Source organism: Xenopus laevis, chromosome 9_10L, assembly GCF_017654675.1.
Source record: "Xenopus laevis strain J_2021 chromosome 9_10L, Xenopus_laevis_v10.1, whole genome shotgun sequence".
NCBI classification, from domain to species: Eukaryota; Metazoa; Chordata; class Amphibia; order Anura; family Pipidae; genus Xenopus; species Xenopus laevis.
Window position 1 is genome coordinate 81,746,026 of NC_054387.1, and position 19,050 is coordinate 81,765,075.

General features: G+C 40.3%; 1 protein-coding gene across 4 annotated transcripts in view; it reads left to right on the top strand.

Annotated features, from left to right (window-relative positions):
• col18a1.L (collagen type XVIII alpha 1 L homeolog) overlaps positions 1–15,466 on the top strand; it is a 105,633-nt gene extending 90,167 nt beyond the window's left edge. For 3 of the 4 annotated variants that reach the window (XM_018234124.2, XM_018234125.2, XM_018234126.2), the window contains 19 exons: positions 1,130–1,156; positions 1,321–1,383; positions 1,961–2,035; positions 3,149–3,184; positions 3,291–3,335; positions 3,506–3,574; positions 4,271–4,315; positions 4,651–4,687; positions 5,372–5,434; positions 6,278–6,321; positions 6,730–6,831; positions 6,939–7,095; positions 8,123–8,187; positions 8,706–8,834; positions 9,212–9,247; positions 9,356–9,607; positions 9,697–9,894; positions 10,122–10,237; positions 13,545–15,466. In XM_018234124.2, coding sequence (XP_018089613.1) covers positions 1,130–1,156; positions 1,321–1,383; positions 1,961–2,035; positions 3,149–3,184; positions 3,291–3,335; positions 3,506–3,574; positions 4,271–4,315; positions 4,651–4,687; positions 5,372–5,434; positions 6,278–6,321; positions 6,730–6,831; positions 6,939–7,095; positions 8,123–8,187; positions 8,706–8,834; positions 9,212–9,247; positions 9,356–9,607; positions 9,697–9,894; positions 10,122–10,237; positions 13,545–13,758 — 1,773 coding nt within the window. In that variant the 3' untranslated portion in view covers positions 13,759–15,466. 4 annotated transcript variants of the gene reach the window in all.
• The last annotated feature ends 3,584 nt before the right edge of the window (positions 15,467–19,050 follow it).

A 19,050-nucleotide genomic window follows, 5' to 3' on the forward strand; every position in this document is an offset into this window, starting at 1 on the left:
CACGGGCATTTTATTACATACACTACGAATGTGGAGGAACATGTGAAATGTCCATTGATTTTTAAGGGAATACCTTTATGTGAATGATAAATCACCTCGCCTCACTGGCAATTAGAGCAACAATTGCACGCAAGACAAGGGAAAGTCCCATTTTTGGTAGGTCTTAGTAACTGCCGTGGATCTTTACTGCCCCCTATATCTGATCTAACTAGACAGGAGCCCACTGTTTTATTCTTTTTAAATGCCATCATGGGTGGTGATCTAAATTCCTGTACTTGTGGAATACCATCGCTGCGGAGAAATGCAGCTGTCTTTGTATATTAATTAGCCACTAGATGGCACTGTTACAAATGATATAAAAAGTGTGCACTAACATGAGCTCAGTAGCTTGAGAAAAGGTGGTTTTCTATGAAGCTCTGCAAACCCTTGAATGAGTGTTGCCCCTGTGGCCTGGAAGTGAGAGCCTGTTTTAGATTGTAGCATTTATTCTTTCTTGCCAAGTATTTCTCGTCTATCACTGACTTTCAAAGCACTTCATAACTCTGCCCCACCCTACATCTCTGAACTCATCTCTTTATACTCACCCAATCACTTACTACGCTCCTCTACTGACCTGCTACTCAACTCTTCTCTCATTACCTCCTCACATGCTCGCATTCAAGACTTTGCAAGGGCTGCACCCCTCCTCTGGAACGCTCTCCCACGGTCTGTCCGACTTTCTCCCAACCTTTCTGCTTTCAAGAAATCTCTGAAAACGCACTTCTTTTGAGAAGCCTACCCTCACTCTGCTTAACTACCAAACGCAACATCACATACATTACCACATTTCTCACCCACTTAATTCGATCTTGCCCACTCCCACACCTTGTGTATTACTCCCTTCCCTTTAGACTGTATGCCTATGCATAGGGCCTTCCTCACCTTTTTGTACCTGTATTGATTGTGATGTTTGTTACTCCATATGTTCTATGTATGTATTTCATGTGATGTAGTTGTATAATCACATTTACTTTACAGTGCTACGCAATATGTTTGGCGCTATATAAATACATGTTAATAATAATAATAATAATAATAATAATATCCTTTGCCATTTTTACTGTTATAGTTGATTTTTTTCCTTTTGCAGGGCAGGCAAGGTATAGCTGGACTTCCGGTAAGAATATAAAAATAGTAACCTGGGAGAAGTTGGGATCATTGGAAACAGTATTTATTGCCTCCCAGTGTGTCTGACTTTTGCAATGTACATGCTGAATGTATTTGTTTCTGTGTATGCAAATGAACTTGGATTGTTTTGCCTGACCTTTGTTTTTTCCACAGGGCCCAAGGGGACCCAAAGGAGATCAGGGCTTGGATGGTTTCCCAGGAACACATGGAGCAAAGGTATCAAAACAGAGTGGACACCTTGTCTCCATGGCTAGAACTGTAAAATGCTAATGTCACTGGAACATTTTGTAGTTGAATATTTTCTCCAAAAAGGAGTATTAACTGCCCAGCCCAGGGTTCTTCTCAGCAAGCACAATGGAGTGATCTTCTTCTTCCCCTTCTTTTTTATTCAAAATCCATTGGGCGATGCATGTGCAGTAGAGTAGCTTTTGTTTTTATTAAAGTTTGACTATTCACTCTACTGTTCATGTGCTCCATGTTGCTCACTGGAAGAACCACAGGCTGGGGCAGTATTCTGCTGATAAAATTTACTGCCCAGGTGCACATTTGCCCAGTGTCTATAGATGAGCCCACTACAGCAGCCCCTTAGCCTTAATTGGAATATAGGCTTTGGTTGTCTGATGCTTTAATAAAGCTTGTCCAGTCTGTACCACTGAAGTTAAAAACATTTAGTTTTTGTGTTTGCAACCTATTTAATTACAATCGTTACATTCATTTTGGAATACTTGTATTGTAATCTCGTATATATAATAGTTGACATGGAAATGAATAATATTCCTATGTTTCCCTTCAGGGAGAGAAGGGAGAACCTGGACTTATGATGAGACCTGATGGCACCCTTTACACTGACCCATCTAAAGGAGAGAAGGTAGCGAAAAAATAAGTTATTAAAGTATGTGTCCATGAACAGAACTTAAGTGTTATAGGGGAAATATACCCTCTTTTTAACATGAATTCAATGAATAAGGCTTGTGCTGAATATACTTTTTGCCTGTTATTTTAATTTGAAAAAATCTTGTTTTGTTATTTGTTGAGCTAAACAGGGAGACTGTTTGGTTCTTGTGCAGGAGATAATTAGCTTACTAGACCATATCCCTCTACATCAGGAAACCCCAACCGTTTCTATCTGTGAGCAACAATCGAATGTAAAAAGAGTTGGGGAGCAACACAAGCATGAAAAATGTTCCTGGAGGTACCAAATAAGGGCTGCGATTGACCATTTAGTGGCCTCCATGAAGATTGGCAGCCTACAGGGGCCTCTATTTGGCAGTCAGTACGCCTGGTTTTTATACAACCAAAACTTGCCTCCAAGCCTGAAATTCAAAAATAATCACCTGCTTTGAGGCCGTGGGGAGCAACATCCAAGGGGTCAGAGAGCAACATGTTGCTCACGAGCTTCTGGTTGGGGACCACTGCTCTATATAATGAACTCCTGTTAGCAAAACTGATAATCTAATTATCTTTATCGCAAGGACCAAACATGGAGTAGCTTCAAGAAATAACAAATACCATAGATTTTCCGTAATTAAAACAATAATCGAAAAGTTATGTTCAGCCCCAGCCATTTTCATTTGCAATCATGTTGAAATAGGAGTATATTGCCCCTTTAAAATTGTTAAATAACAGGAATATATAGGTACCTTTGTCTTTTTTTGCTCTCAGTTGTACTTGCCGTATTGTTCACAGAAATTACTGTAGCAAATTGTGCTGAAATTCCCATTGAAACAAGTAGTACATTTAGCAAGATTCATTTTGGTTTGAGAAACAGAGAAAAAAATATTAATAAGTATAGTGGTATGAGAAGCATGAACAGGATGAATTAATGACAAGGGTTAAATGATGGATTCAGTATTGAAGGGATGGATACTTGGATGAGAATGTTTTGTTTTGTTATCTAGATCTAATAAATCTGCCAGTTTAGACCATATTGGCACAGTGTAAAAAGAGTATGGAATGTTGAATTGCTTGTCTTTATTTTCAGGGTGACCAAGGTCTAAGGGGACCAGCAGGATCTGTGGTGAGTTAATTATCCTAAATAGGAGTTAAGGGGTGTCAGTGAATACAATATTGGGAGTATATATGTTATTATTTGACTTGCTCACTTTTAACCATTTTTACTTAAGGGACCATATGGACAAAAGGGAGAAATCGGGTTTCCAGGACGCCCTGTAAGTAAACTGGCTGGTTGATTTGGTGAACCCTTGTGCTCTAATTCTTCTTCTCGTTGCTTATTTCCTTCCTTCCCTACCTTTTTGGCTCTCTTTAGTTCTACTTTACCCGACTGTGCATTCTCTTACTATCATTCCTTTGTATCCTAAACTGATTTTGACTTCTGCAGGGTCGTCCTGGTATGAATGGAATGAAAGGGGAGAAAGGAGAATGTGCAAGTAGTGGTTCTGGACTTAGGGTAAGTTCTGTCAGATGTGATTATAGTGCGTAGCTTACAAAAAGGAACCAGCAGGAGACAAACAGCCAACCAATGTAATAGATTGAGAAACCTATCCATCTTTTCATTTGTTGTATATCTGTACATAAAGTCATTTGCCATCTTGGAGCTCTGGATAGTGTGTGAAGCTGAAATCTGAACTTTTTGGGCTCGGGCCCCCTTCACAGAAAAACATTTAACTGATAATATGATTACAGATATATGAAAACATGATTGTATGCAATTTCCCTGAAATTTCAACCTAACTGTCCACAGTTTGGGAACCACTTCCCTATGGTGGCCAAAGTATTAGTTTGATGGCTCAGACTAAAGAGAAACTAAATGCTTATCATCATCCTAGATAATCCTTAAAGCCTTTTACTTGCTAAGTTTACTTGGAATGTTTACTTGCCATTACTTGTAGATACTTGTAAAACTACAGCAGATGGATCCAACAATGTCTCTGTATATCTGTAAGCTTTTTTTAATGTCAGGGAGAACCACAACGTAAGGTTTGAATACCAACAGTGTAAAAAGTACTGCATTAAAAAAACATTTAGAAAACAGTTTATTGGAGAGCAGAAATTGAAATTTGCTCCTCACTAATAGACTGGTAGAGAAGGTATTGCCTCTGGTGTTTAACACCCTTTAATTACATCTTTATCGTCTGTCATTTAGGGGCCCCCTGGTCCTCCAGGTCCTCCCGGTCCTCCTGGCAGTGTGGTAAGTAATGTGATTGTGAATGGGGTGTGTTAATTGTTGTGGACTGGTACTGTATGTTGTGTGGATATATACATCAACCTGTGTTTATACAAGACAAACCTATATCACTAGATAATGTGAAATGATTACTTACAAAGTATATATAATATACTCTTAGTATGTATTTTGATATGAAATATCTACTGGGTAGGAACAAGCAATGTGAACTATGAATATATATGTGTATATACACTAAGGACAAGTACAGTTTGAACCCAATAATATTGTCTACAATTTAGGGTATACAGTGAAATATGTGTTACATATTTATAACTTTTGTTACATGTTCATTTCAGGTGAATGGAGATCAAAATATCCCAGGAGCATATCCAGGTGATTTGTTGGGCTGGGATGAAAAGGGGGTGGGAGTGGGAATGGCAAAGAATTAAGTTCCCCCAGGTGTCTACCTTTATCTTCCATCACTGACCGAACATAATGGGAAAATTAAATCATAACCAGGTCCGGACTGGGATTCACAATAGACCCTGGCATTCCAAGTACACAGAGGTCCAAGCAGCCCCCACCAGCCCAATAAATAGTCTAGACTAGACTGTCTATGGCAACTTACATCATAACTGCTTTGTTTGGCGTCTGCTTAAGGATACTCATTCATGCAGCCATCTTTGTTGACATCCAATCTCCATTTTTTTCTGTTCGGTTTTCGGTTCTAAGTTTTCTTCTTGTTTTTCTCATAGAATATTTTTCTTCATCCTTTAATGCTACTTTCTGACTTTATGGACTTTCTCCTTTTTTCTTTTTAAAAATATTACGCTGGGTATTTTCTCTCCTTGTGTCATTCGTTGTTCCCACTTTACTTTACCTCCAGCTTTCAGGAAGATGATCTCCTGGTGGGTTTCTCTGCTTCTGCAGTCTTTATTGTTCACTACATTTGTATTATTTCTAGTCTTTCTCTCTTCTCTGTTTGGTTTAAAAGTGTGCCCTTTACAGTGCTTTCTATAGACTTTCTGGCACCTATTAGACCTCTTAGTTTTACCTTGTCTGTGTTTTTATGTTCAGGTCAAAAAGGGGAGAGAGGATTTCCTGGACCCCAAGGTGATGTTGGTCCTGCTGGCCCACCAGGTATGTAGTGTTTATGATATAATGTAAATTGCTATGCCACTCTCATCTCAAAACATCACCAATACTTTACAATACTTTGATGTAGTTTGCTGTAAAATTATTGAAACTGGCCAACTTTCTTTGCGATTCTTGTTTAAAGGAATTGTTCAGTGTAAAAATAAAAACTGGGTAAATAGATAGGCTGTGCAAAATAAAAAGTGTTTCTAATATAGTTAGTTAGCCAAAAATGTAATGTATAAAGGCTGGAGTGATTTGATATATAACATGTCAGTCAGATCACTTTTCAGCTCTCTTGGTTTACACTGCCTGGTTACCCTGGTTACCAGTCAGTAACCAATCAGAGACTTGAGGGGGGGCCACATGGGTCATATCTGTTGCTTTTGAATCTGAGCTGAATGCTGAGGATCAATTGTAAACTCACTGAACAGAAATGTACCATGTGGCCCCCCTTCAAGTCGCTGACTAACTCAGAGTTATAGAGCTGAAAAGTAGGAAGTTGGATTCTGGCTGTTTTATTAGACATCTGTTCACTCCAGCCTTTATACATTACATTTTTGGCTAACTAACTATATTAGAAACATTTTTTATTTTGCACAGCCTATCTATTTATCCAGTTTTTATTTTCACACTGAACTATTCCTTTAACGTTCCCAGCATGATCCCATTTGAATGCTAAGGATGGGCTTGCCACTGCCAGTGATATTATTCGCATACTGATGATAGGACTGATTGAGGAACAGTTTAAATTGATTCAATATATTTATGGCAGTATGAAGGTTGATTAAAAGAAAGATTAGCAATGCAGAATGAATGACTTATGCATGCATGTTTTTGTAATTTCAGGCTCATTCCCATATGATTTAAGTACCTTTGCCTCGGTCTTAAGGGTGAGTGTCAACCAGCGCAGCTGATACTAACAAATATTTCAATTGTGTAATAATTTACGTCAACGTTTCGGTGTTGCCAATAAACCTTTTTTCAAGACATCCAAACAAACCCACGCCAATACTACCTTAAATACCGGTAGCCATATATGTAAAAATGCAGCCTAAAACATCCGTTAAACGTTGACAATAAACAATTTCACTTTTTTACAAGTCCCATGAATGATCTTGTTTGTACTATATGGGCATGTGTACTATTTGGATGCCCCTGGGCTAATAATCCATTTATATTTTTGGGAGGGCGTTACAACACTACGTTTTGTAACCTGTGAAACAAATATTAAATATTAGATAAGTCAGAAGACTTTATATGTGTTGAACTGTGCAAGCTGACAGATTGTGCTCTAACAGAGAGAAGCTGGACTCAAAGGAGAGAAGGGTGAATCTGGGGGTGGTGCCTATGGACAGGGGATCCCAGGGCCACCTGGAAACCCTGGATATCCAGGACTACCGGTAAGAGCTTCAAAACAAATTCAGTAGTCCAGTATCAAGTCTTAAACCCAACACACAAACATATATTTGTGTAATAATAATAATACGTGTGCCATCTGTTTTATCAGGGAGCTAAAGGAGAAAGTGTTCAGGGTCCTCCAGGCCCAGTCGGCCCACCAGGACCTTCTGGAATCGGTTATGAAGGACGGCAAGGTCCACCAGGGCCCCCAGGTCCTCCAGGCTTACCAGGCGCCTCCTCCTCATATCCTGGCCCTCACAGGCAAAGTAAGTTAGCCATGAAGCCCATAGTCAGTTCTCAGCATCCTTTGGGGAAGCAAAAGACCCTTTAAGGAGAATTCAACCCCCCACAGGGATAAGTCCCCACTGCCCCCCCTCTGCTGGTCCCCCTCCCTGCCTCCCCCCTGCTAAGTGTTACCCCAGAATTGTGTTTACTAACCATACTGAAGTGTTAAGTAGGATTTCTGACTGCACATGCAGAATGAGTGCAGCCGGAGCTCACGGATGCCATCTTCTTGAGTGCCGTATTGGCGCATGAGCAGTTGGACCAATCTACCAGCAAGTGAAATTGCCGAAGTGTCAGAAGACGACCCGAAGATTACTGAAGTGCCTGTGAGCTCCACTGCGCTCACTCTGCATGTGCGGTCAGAAATCCTACAGGGGACACAATTCTGGGGTAACACTTAGCAGGGGGAGGCAGGGAGGGGGGCAATCAGAGTGGGGGCAGTGAGACATATCAACATGGGGGTTTACTTCTCCTTTAAAGGAACATTAACACCAAAAAATTAAAGTGTTTTAAAGTAATAAACATCTACTATACTGTTAGCATGCACTGGTAAAAGCTGTGTGTTTGTTTCAGAAACACAACTATAGTTTATATGAATAAGCAGCTGTGTAGCCATGAGGGCAGCCATTCAAGCTGGAAAAATGGAAAAAAGGCACAGGTTACATAGCAGAAAATAGATAAACCCTGTCCAATACAATGGTGTTTTATCTGTTATCTGCTATGTAACCTGGCCATTTCACCATTTTTTCCAGCTTGAATGGCTGCCCCCATGGCTACACAGCAGCTTGTTTATATAAACTATAGTAGTCTTGCTGAAGCAAAACTCTAACTTTACCAGTGCAGAGCACCAGTAAATTATATTTTAATTACTTTAATAAGTCTTCAATGACTTATAACCCTGCTTACTAAACACTTCGGTATGGTCAGTAAACAGAACACAAATAATGCAAGTGTATTCTATGAAACAAAGGATAATTCTGCAGTTCTAAATTATTTTCTTTTTTGCAGCCATCAGCATACCTGGACCTCCTGGTCCACCAGGCCCACCAGGAACATCGGGAGGAACATCTGGGGTAAGATGAAATGCAGTTCTTACTTTATGGCAAAGTGGGAGAGGGTGTGACTGCACAAAACTCTATTTATAGTACATAATGTATGTAATAAGATGATAGGCCCACATTTCCCACTGGGAATAAGTTTCATAGAAACTGATGTCCTATTGTCCTGTGCAAGTTTAGTTACAATCTACAGATCTACTGAGAGTCACTAAACCTATAACCTGGATATTTTTTGTAAATCATGTATTATTCTCCTGCTACAAGCTTACAGGTCTATATAATCAGTTCCCATTAGAAAAACTCTACTTGCACCCTCATGCACAGGAAGGCCCTGGAAAAATACTGCCCCTACTGTACAGTTATTAATAACCATGCTCCTGAATGTAAATATGCATACCATTATGCAGCCCGGCAGTTCCTTTCATATATATATTTAGCAGCTTGGCACTCAGGACCATGACTTTTAACTGAAAAAGATGCTTGTTTACATTTTCCCCTTGACAAAAATGTCCACTTCTCCTTCCTCGGCTCAGGCTACTGTGCTGCAGACCCACCAGACTATGATCAACTTGGCCCACAGGCTGCAGGAAGGAACAATTGTGCTGGTCCAGGAGAGGGCAGAGCTGTATGTGCGTGTCAGAGAAGGCTTCCGGAGAATTCTTGTGAGTTTCCATCTTGGGATGAGTCTTTTTGTGAATTTTGTATATTTAAGTCACAGACAACTGGACAGCGTTAATAATGCTTAGGGGAACGGTGAAATGGGAGTTTATGTATAGGTTGTAGAACTGTAGAATGAAGTAATCCTTATAATTTACTATGATAAGAACAACAGTTACATACAGATACATTGTATGTTTGTATGCCATGGTTGTGAGTGGGTGATGGGAGTCAAAGCACAAACACGTCTATGGCAGAAATACAGCTACTTCTGCAATGGCAGCACCAATATTTGCCTTAGAAACAACATTATATTTACACCTTACACTTTTATGCATCAGTTTTGTTCCTTTGGAGGTTTAATACTTTTTTCTTTTGGCAGCTTGGCGAATATACAACATTATCTGGCCCAGGACAGGTATGTTCTGTATCTTTACTATTCTTTGCTTTGGACACAGGTTCATGGCTGGGTATGAACAGAGATGTTTTGTAGGCTGGTTATGAACTGAGATATTTCTTAAAACAGGATAATGAAGTTGCTGCGGAACAGGCTCCTGTAGTTCCATATCCACACCGTAACAAAGATTCAGATTACCTTCAGTCCACAGAGGAGAACAGCAACAATGCTAATGTGCCTTCAGGTGCCCGACCCTGGAGTGATCCCCGACTCCCAGAACCACCAAGAGTAGACCCACCACCCCCAGATCATCACCAGCATGGAAACCCTCGTCCATTGGAACCATCCCCTGTGCACACTCACCAAGACTTTAATCCTGCGGTAAGTTTTGGAGGCCTAGACCTGTGGGCACAGTGAGTGGGGTGGTGGCAATCTAGACTCATGTGACATGTTCATACCTGTATTTTTAGCTTCACCTGGTGGCTCTGAACGCTCCAATAAGTGGCAGTATGAAATCCATCCGAGGAGTGGACTTCCAGTGCTTCGAGCAAGCCCGCAAGGCTGGACTACATGGCACATTTAGAGCATTCTTGTCTTCCCGACTTCAGGATCTTTACAGCATCGTACGCAGAGCTGATCGACAATCTGTGCAAATTGTTAATCTCAGGGTGAGTGTGACCATGTGGTTGGGTTTGTCTTTATTTATGTCTAGTTTATTCTTTTCCTGTTATATCTACTGAAAAACCTCTTGTCTGCTACTCTTCTGTCTCTGCTGAATTCCTTCTCCATCCAGCAGAGAATGCTGGGAGCAGCAGTTCAGCAGTTGATGGAAAAGTGTTGAAGTTGGAATGGAATGACTTTCATTGACAGGCAAAATGATTTTATCTTCATGCAGGATGAAGTGTTGTATGACAATTGGGATTCACTGTTTTCTGGTTCTGAGGCTCAGATGAGGTCTGGCGCACGTATCCTCTCTTTTGATGGAAAAGATGTTACTACAGATCCTACATGGTAATTATAAACTAAAAGCACCATACGTTTCCAAAAAAAGTACTGTAGACTCAGGTGCTTACATACATCTCTGTGCAACTGATATTAGACTTATGAACAATATAACAGGATGACTGGGGAACTGGCAGCTAAGCTCTCAATCTCAGCGAAGCACCCCCGCTCCAGGTGTAGGATATATGCAAATCAAACAGAGAGCTGAGAGAAAGCAAACGAAGAGGCAGAACTTGCTGCTAAGTGCTCTTTATTGCACACAACATGTTTCGGGCCCAAAGCCCTTTATCAAGTGTACAAATCATTATGTGAACAGACTTTTTAAGGTGTAAAACAGGAAGTGAGATCATAAAACATGATATGTCAATCAAAAGTGGCATGGTATTCATGTCGTCATAATTTATGTTAATAAAAATATATAAAATACCTTTGTTATAGTTCAACCGTGATACAGTGCTTATGTCATCACAATACGTGCTCATAAAATCGATAAAATATAAAAATAGTACAAAAATAGTCCAAATGGTCTTTTGACTTCATTCCAAGGTTACGAAATTTATATAAGTATTGCACAAAGGTTGTATCTACACAGTGTTTCACTAAAGTGCTGATATACTAATGAACACAAAAGGAACTGCCCATTTCTAGGCCTACCACTAATACAACAAGATCACATGTCTATTTTACATAGAAGGATTACCCCATATTCTTACCACTAGTTGTACATATAATGTAACTATCTTGGGCTCAGTAATTCTGTTATCTGCAAGGAAAAAATAGAATATAAGTTTTAAGGGAGAATACATTACAAATGTATCAAAAAGGACGTCTCAATGGGCTGTAAAAAAGTTAAAAAGTTATCAGTCATCGTATACACAAAATAGAGATAAGGGATGTTACAATGTAGTTATAAGAAACATTTGACACTCCAGCTATCATTCATGCCTTTTGGATAGAGAGTATCCAGTTTTTTAATCCAGTATGCCTCCCTCTGTGACAATTTTTTCCTCTGATTGCCTCCTCTTTGCATTGGGTTAACAACTTCAAGTATAGCCCATCTTAGCTGGGACTGATTATGGTTGGCAGTATTAAAGTGTCTAGATACTGTTGTGTCGGTGGCTGCTCCTTTTTTAAAATTCCTTATATTCCCTTTATGTTCCTTTATGCGTGTCTTAACTGCTCTTATGGTTTGACCAATGTATGCAAGCCCACAGGGACATTTTAGCATATAGATCACATAGCTTGTATCACATGTAGCAAAGTGATTTAGCTTAACAGGAGTGCCGTTTGATGGATGTCGCAAGGTTTCTCCTTTAATGATAGCGGAGCAACAATTGCAATTTAGACAGGCAAATGTTCCCACTTTAGGCTGACCCAGAAACCTCTGGGTACCCAGTATACGGGGCGGGTTAACTTCCGATGGGCATAATATATCTCGAAGACACCTTCCTTTGTTGTAGCTAAATATTGGGGGTTTTGTCAGGGAACTCCTTAATGTTTTTTCCTGTAATACCAATGGCCAGTATTTGTGGATTATACGTTCTATATCTTTACTTTTGGTACTGTATTGGCTTACAAATGGGAAAACATCCCTTCTGTCTCTAACTTTATATGTAAGAAGTTCTTTCCTAGGTATTGTATAGGTATACTTATATAAATTTCGTAACCTTGGAATGAAGTCAAAAGACCATTTGGACTATTTTTGTACTATTTTTATATTTTATCGATTTTATGAGCACGTATTGTGATGACATAAGCACTGTATCACGGTTGAACTATAACAAAGGTATTTTATATATTTTTATTAACATAAATTATGACGACATGAATACCATGCCACTTTTGATTGACATATCATGTTTTATGATCTCACTTCCTGTTTTACACCTTAAAAAGTCTGTTCACATAATGATTTGTACACTTGATAAAGGGCTTTGGGCCCGAAACATGTTGTGTGCAATAAAGAGCACTTAGCAGCAAGTTCTGCCTCTTCGTTTGCTTTCTCTCAGCTCTCTGTTTGATTTGATATTAGACTTATGCAGAAACATGGGACATGGGTGCCAGGGCCTGGGAAACTTTGCATGCGTTTCTTTAGCGCAGTGTTGCTTCTGCAAATCAATTAAGGACCTAGTAAGTGTTTTCATTCCATCGGTGTGTACAAGTTGAATGGTGTAGAAGTGACTCCAGCAGGAAGTGGTGTATAGTCCGGAGTAACTATTATAGTGTTGTGTGTAGCCTGTCATGCTACTACAGAAGTATTGCAGTGATTGATTTTTATGACTCTCCTTGTCGTCCATTCACCTGGGCCTTCTGGCAGTGGCACAATTATACATCACTGGTGTCTCCAGCATGAAACAAGACACAAGCATAGAGTGTAGTGCTACACAATCAATCTCACCGCTTTTTGAAGCGTCGGGTGCCAGCTGCGACTCTGTCTGCCCAGGTCCAGTACAAATTCCAATACAAATTCCAGCAGCACTCCGGTAAGGTGAAAAAATGTATTTGTGCAAATGAAGCAACGTTTCGGGCATAACCAGCTTGATAAAGGGCTGGTTATGCCCGAAACGTTGCTTCATTTGCACAAATACATTTTTTCACCTTACCGGAGTGCTGCTGGAATTTGTATTGGAATCCAGCATGAAACAAGACGTTTCATAAACATTTATTAAAACTACTCAGCCTGTGTGCCACTGCCCCCCCCCCTCATACTTTCTGGCCCCAAGCACTTTCAGGGCCTGCTTCCTCCTTGGTTAGGGACCTGATTTCTCCTGGCTGCCATTGCCATTTGTTTTCTCTGGACCTGTGTAGATACTGTAGATCCTAACTGTCATTACCATCCATTTTTGTGACTTCTGAGGCCTCTGTAGACACAAGTCAGCTACCATTACCTTCGGTTTACCTGTGGGTTTACCTCATGGGATATCCTACAGACACAACTTCATGTTTGTCATCAGTGCAGCTGTGAGGGCCTTGGTCTATACCAATGGCTGTCATTACTATCAGTTTACCTGTGACCCCTGGGGGCTCATGCAGATGCAAACTCCCAGCTGTGATTCATAGGGGACCTTTCAGGCACCAAAAAAGAAAAAATATAGTAAATTTTATTATAACCTTCCGAATCAAAGGTAAAATCTTCTGTGGTTTGAGTGGAGATGGAGCAGGTTGTGAGTCTATGTCTGGTTGCATCCATTTTTGACCTCCTGATAGGCAACAAACCTAATGAAGATATTTCATACAGTCTTACATGTAGACTTTGTTTATGTAAATTGTTTTCCTCTGGTATAATGAGTATTGTATCCTTATCTATTCTGTCTAGGCCACAGAAGATGGTTTGGCATGGGTCGGATGCTAAGGGACGGAGACTTACTGAAAGCTATTGTGAGACCTGGCGCACAGATGAAAGTGCAGTGACTGGCCAAGCTTCATCACTGACAAGTGGGAAACTCTTAGAACAGCGCCCACAGAGCTGCAACAAGAACTTCATTGTTTTGTGTATTGAGAACAGCTTCATGACTAATAACCGGAAGTAGAAGCACACGAGGAAGCTAGGGGGTGCTAAGCTTGACAGAGGCTGCACATGGACTTTCCAGGATTTGTTTTTCTTTTGTCCAGAGACCAAAGAGTGTCTGAAACTGCTCTCCCATGAGCCTTTATGTGCAGTTTTACTGTCCCAGCTATCATGGGGCAACCTCGCTTGAATACACTGTGTGAGCTATTCCCTGCGCTTGAAAACCCTGTGGCAGCCCTAGTGTTACATTCTCCTAATTCAGACACTGATCCCTTCCCTGGAACGTGGAACTTCCAGAACCCATTCTTCACGAAAGCCTTTTGAGGCCAGCAGGGTGGGTGCAGAGCTCATAGGGTGCTCATCGTCACTCACTTGGTGGCCAAAAATAGGAATAATCTGTATGTATTCTGTAATATTTAACCACTATTAGTTACACAGACGCACACATATTACTACATGTATTTCTTTTGTCTGTTTCCTTAAACACTGAAACACCCAGTGGCAAATACTTATTAGACCATAGTTTGTGTTTATGAATAGGAAAAGTAATTGAATTTACCCATAGAGGTTAAAGCCTATTTCTACCGCTGACTCCTTGCAGCAACTTGGCATAATGTTTAGGCACTCCTATGGGATGTTCCTTTGTATATACCTGTTGCAGAGTGTACTCAGGCCGAATGCGGGCTTGCTTAGCTATATGGAGGTTTCATAAGTGGGACTATATTCTATGGACTGTCTGTACAGATTTTCCATGATAAAATACAGTTAACGCCCTAAAGATTTACCGTTAACCAGAAGCCCCACCTCTGTTGCTACATGGAGACAACCTAAGCCTAAGGTCCCACTGCCACTGACATATGAGGAATCCTTAGTTTACAAACATTGGTCACAGCTGTTGAAGTTGATTTGTACAGTTAGTGTCAGACTTTAATAAAAAAATGTCAAAGTATGTACATTTTCCAGTAGTTAGAATTCTTTTGGGGATTGTAGAGGTGATTTATAAGATGACTGACCTTTATTTGCACAGTGACAACACCAACTGCAGCAAATGCACAATAACTATTAAATGCTGCTTTTTCCATGGAAGAACTAATTTGCTCCACTGGTAGTTAGATAGGCACTTGGGATGGGGTTCATGTAATACCAGGTACTAAATTAGCACCACTTCTAGTAGTCCATAGTAGACAGTCAGCAAGAACAATAAGCATCCTGCTGTATGAAAAGCAGTATCTGGATGCTTTTCTAGTACCTGGATCTATCCTAAGCCAGAGTTACATGAATGCCTTTGCACTGCAGGTAGGAATATGATGTATGTATTTGTCTGTGGCCTGTAGTATTTGCAGTACCTGATTCTTTCCCTCCACTCCTGGGACCATGGTGCCATATTTGTTCCTGTATGAAAACTTGCCATGAACCTTGAGCTGAGGAACCGAGAGTTGGGTGTAGGCTACATTCTTGTGGTTGGTAGGGTTGCCTTGTCCATAGTAATGTCAGCCAATGAATGAAAGCCTGGCACACAGGTATATAGTAAATAAATTGCCATCAGTGAGGGATACAACTCCTTTCTACTTCTAAGGGTGCTAAAAAAATCTTTTATTTTTTTAAATGCTTTTAGATTATTTTTAAACCAGGAAACAGATGAAGTTTTCTACTGTAATCTTTGTATTTTTGAAACAAATCAAACCTGTGGATATTTTACATTCATTGCTTATAAATACTTCTAGGACTAACCCGTGTGTTTTTTATTAATTCAGTGCTTCGGAGGGTTGATCTCAGTCTGCAGAGACTTCCACTGCTCAATCGGACCGGATCTGTGGCATATGCCAAAGGAGCTGCTATAAATTGTAATGGAAGATCACTATTTAGTGGGCTGGTGGGAGGGCGGTTGGGCATCTATGCACTTGGAATGCCAAGGCCTAGTTGACTCCCAATCCAGACCTGTGCTCAATCACACACACCGAGTAATGAATCCCGACCAAACTACTGCACATGTATTAATATGGGTAAACAAACCCCCTACAGTAACCACATACATGATTGGTCTCTCTGGATTATAGAATGGAGACAAGTCTTTATAAGGATAGTGGTTCTTTAAATGCTGTATTTTAAGTAGCAAAAAACACAGCTGAAACATATAGCAACATTACAATCACTTGACAAACAGAGTTACCAGCAATTGTCAAGTGATAGTTGCATTACTGTTATTCTATGGGAGGGGGGATTGGACACGTTACTATATTTAATGGCTTCAACTTTAATTTAACTTTGGGTAGTTCACCTTTAATTTAACGTTTAGTTTGATGTAGATGGAAATATTCTAAGACAGAGTTGCAGTTAGGGTTGCCACCTTTTCTGGAAAAAAGCCTTCCTATATATTTATCTTTTTTCACTATTAATAACATTGTTATCAACCATCATTGTCACTGGCCAGGCCAGTAAAATAACTGCCAGGTGGCAACTCTAGTTGCAGTTGGTCATTTTTATTAGTTTTGTGTTTTTTTTTTAATTATTTCTTTTTTTTGCTTGTTCTTTGGTTGCTCTGGTCAGTGAGCCCCATTTAAAATCTGGAAAGAGGAAGAGATGCTGCTTAACACTGGACATTATATAAAGTTAATGAAACAGCCCCATTAACACCATTAACTTTATACTGCTCACCATTAGCTTTATACTGCTCAATATCACCTTAGTGATCAAGCACACTTTATTACGATGCATGCAATGCGGATTTCAAAAGGATCAGAGATGGGGATATATATATAGTTGTTGCTTTGCAGTGATTTTAATAGAACCCCTACAGTTAAGGCCGTACATCCCCTGAAACGTTATAGAGGTGCAATTAAATGGACAGCCTTAGCAACTTGCTTAGAGAACCAGTGTGCCCCTCAGTCTGCCCTGATAAATAGTGGGCTATTGAGTGCATGGAAGCAAAGGAACCCTGGAATTACCAGCAGCGTGGTAAGAAAAAAAAAAACTAGGCATTTAATAATAAAGTTCAGTACAGAGCCTAGTGTACTGAGGTGATATACGGTAAAGGTGACTACAATACAGACATAAGTCTATGTATCTTTAGTGGTTTGCTGGCATTCCAAATGTAACATGTGATCAAATGTTTCCCTTGTTGCTTTATACATATTTTAAGAATGTAGTATCAGTTGCTAAGCAACATGAGAATGTTCTTAATTTTGGTAACCAAGGAGCAAGCATATGATTGGTAGGCAGAATGTAGCACCCAGGGTTCCAGAATGCTGTAAGCTAAATTACTGATAGACTGGAAAGTTTTGCTACATGAAGCTGTTATTAAAGGAAGTTTATTTTCCTAACAGAAGACCATCCTGGAGAACAAATCTAGCTATTCTATTCTCTGGCTGGTGCCCAACATTTTTGCACCCCCTCTTGTATAGGACTTTCCTCATCTTTTAACGGTATGATTCCTTGTGACGGTGGGTGGGGGTAAAACATAATGGCATCAGACCTTTTGGCTCACTTACTAACAGTCTCCAAAACTGCCACAAGACTGCACTTCTTTCTCCCTTTGCTCCAGTCATGCACACAGGTTTTATAAGTGGTGCAATGAACACAATTTGTGCTCTTGTATCCAGATCTGCCATCAGTAAACATGGGTGCCAAACTAGTACGTTAGCAAGGCACCTGGGCTTATAAAAAAAATACATGCAATAAAATGGACAGCCTTATAGGGGCTTATAAAAAAAATACATGCACTGTGTATACTTGGTCACACCCTTGATCCACTGCAACCAGGGCCCATTATGCTTAAACTAAGTCCACCATGTGCCCTATTCACTTGCCACAAGCCCTACACACGCATCTCTTGGAGCACTCCACCCCAAAAGGGCCTTTTTATTACTGCTGTAGCCCTGATAGTGGCTCTTTCTGTATCTACCGCCTGCCATAATTACATGGGCCAGATCTGATCATGTACCAATCTGCTCAAACAGTTTTTTGTTTTCATTATTTATAGAGAAGTAAATCTTCCCTAATGCACCTCTAGATTCACCTCCCCCAACAGGAATCCCAAACTTAATAACCAATGCAACAGGGTTCTTCACAAAGATTCATCCCTACTAATACGGTTAGTCCCCTCCCTGTTGATTAATGTTGGCAGGTTACTGTGCAATTTTGCGTGCCAATATTACAGGATAACCCTCAATGGAAGGTGAGCATATTTGATTAGTTAGAAGCATTTATTGGGCAAATAGCCCTGGAGAACCATGGGAAAGTTACATCCTTTGGGGATGTTGCTGAAACTGCACCTCTGAGCATTTGCTAAACCTTTGTAAGCTACCATGTATAGCAGCACTTCTATAGAAGCCTTATGTCCTCTTTAATGATAGGTAGCAGAACTGGGAGTGACCCTTAGAGACACCTAAAATAACAACTCTTTTCTGCACTGCCCCTGTGAATCTTTTCTCCCCCTACCTTAGCAGCATTTATAGCATATATAGCTCATGTACTTACCTACTTACTCACCCGCCTTGTTAGGATAGACCAGTGCTGTCCAACAGTTTTCATGGGCCAATTAACAGATGCACGTTTGTAGGCCGGATAATGGAAAAATAACTATGTCCGACACATCAGTCTATGAAACCTATGGGCAGCAAGGGGCCACATCCAGCGCACTTGATCTTTGAGTGGGACAGCCAATCCTCTGATTTTTAAAGATATAACACCACTTAGTAGCAGAGAGTAGAAAGTTTATGCACTGATCAGCATGCTAATAAATTCCCACAATTCTCATGTGCGCGTGGAGGAATGAAGAACCATTCATACACTATGTAAGTCTTGTTTACAAATTGTAGCTGTGTTTATTGGCTGTGCAATACCATTGTGCAGTTAAGAAAGGGAGCACAGCCCCAGTTAAAAGAAGGGTACAATCACATCATTAATGCTTTCTATCACAGCCCATTGTTATTTGTTATACATGAAATGCCCAGCTCTGTATGCAAATGTCAGCGATACACAAGAGTTTCCTCATAATAATCAGCACAAGTAGCTGCTAATTGTTTATTGTCTCCATCAAAAGAGATGAAAAGGTAAAATCACAGGATTGCAAAGTTATTAGCCATTTCCACACCCAGGCTGGCAATCTGTGGATCCTGTCAAATGCCAAAAGGGCTGCTGTAAATGCCATAGACGGTTACTATTTATTAATCTGACTGTTTGGGTTTGTATACTTAAAATGCCAGGTCCTATTTTAAATCTCAGTACAGGCCTGGACACCCCCAGCTGACACTCCTCTTCTTCAAATAACACTCCAGCTTAGGGTACAGTTCACTGAGCAGTGTTATTTTTCTTT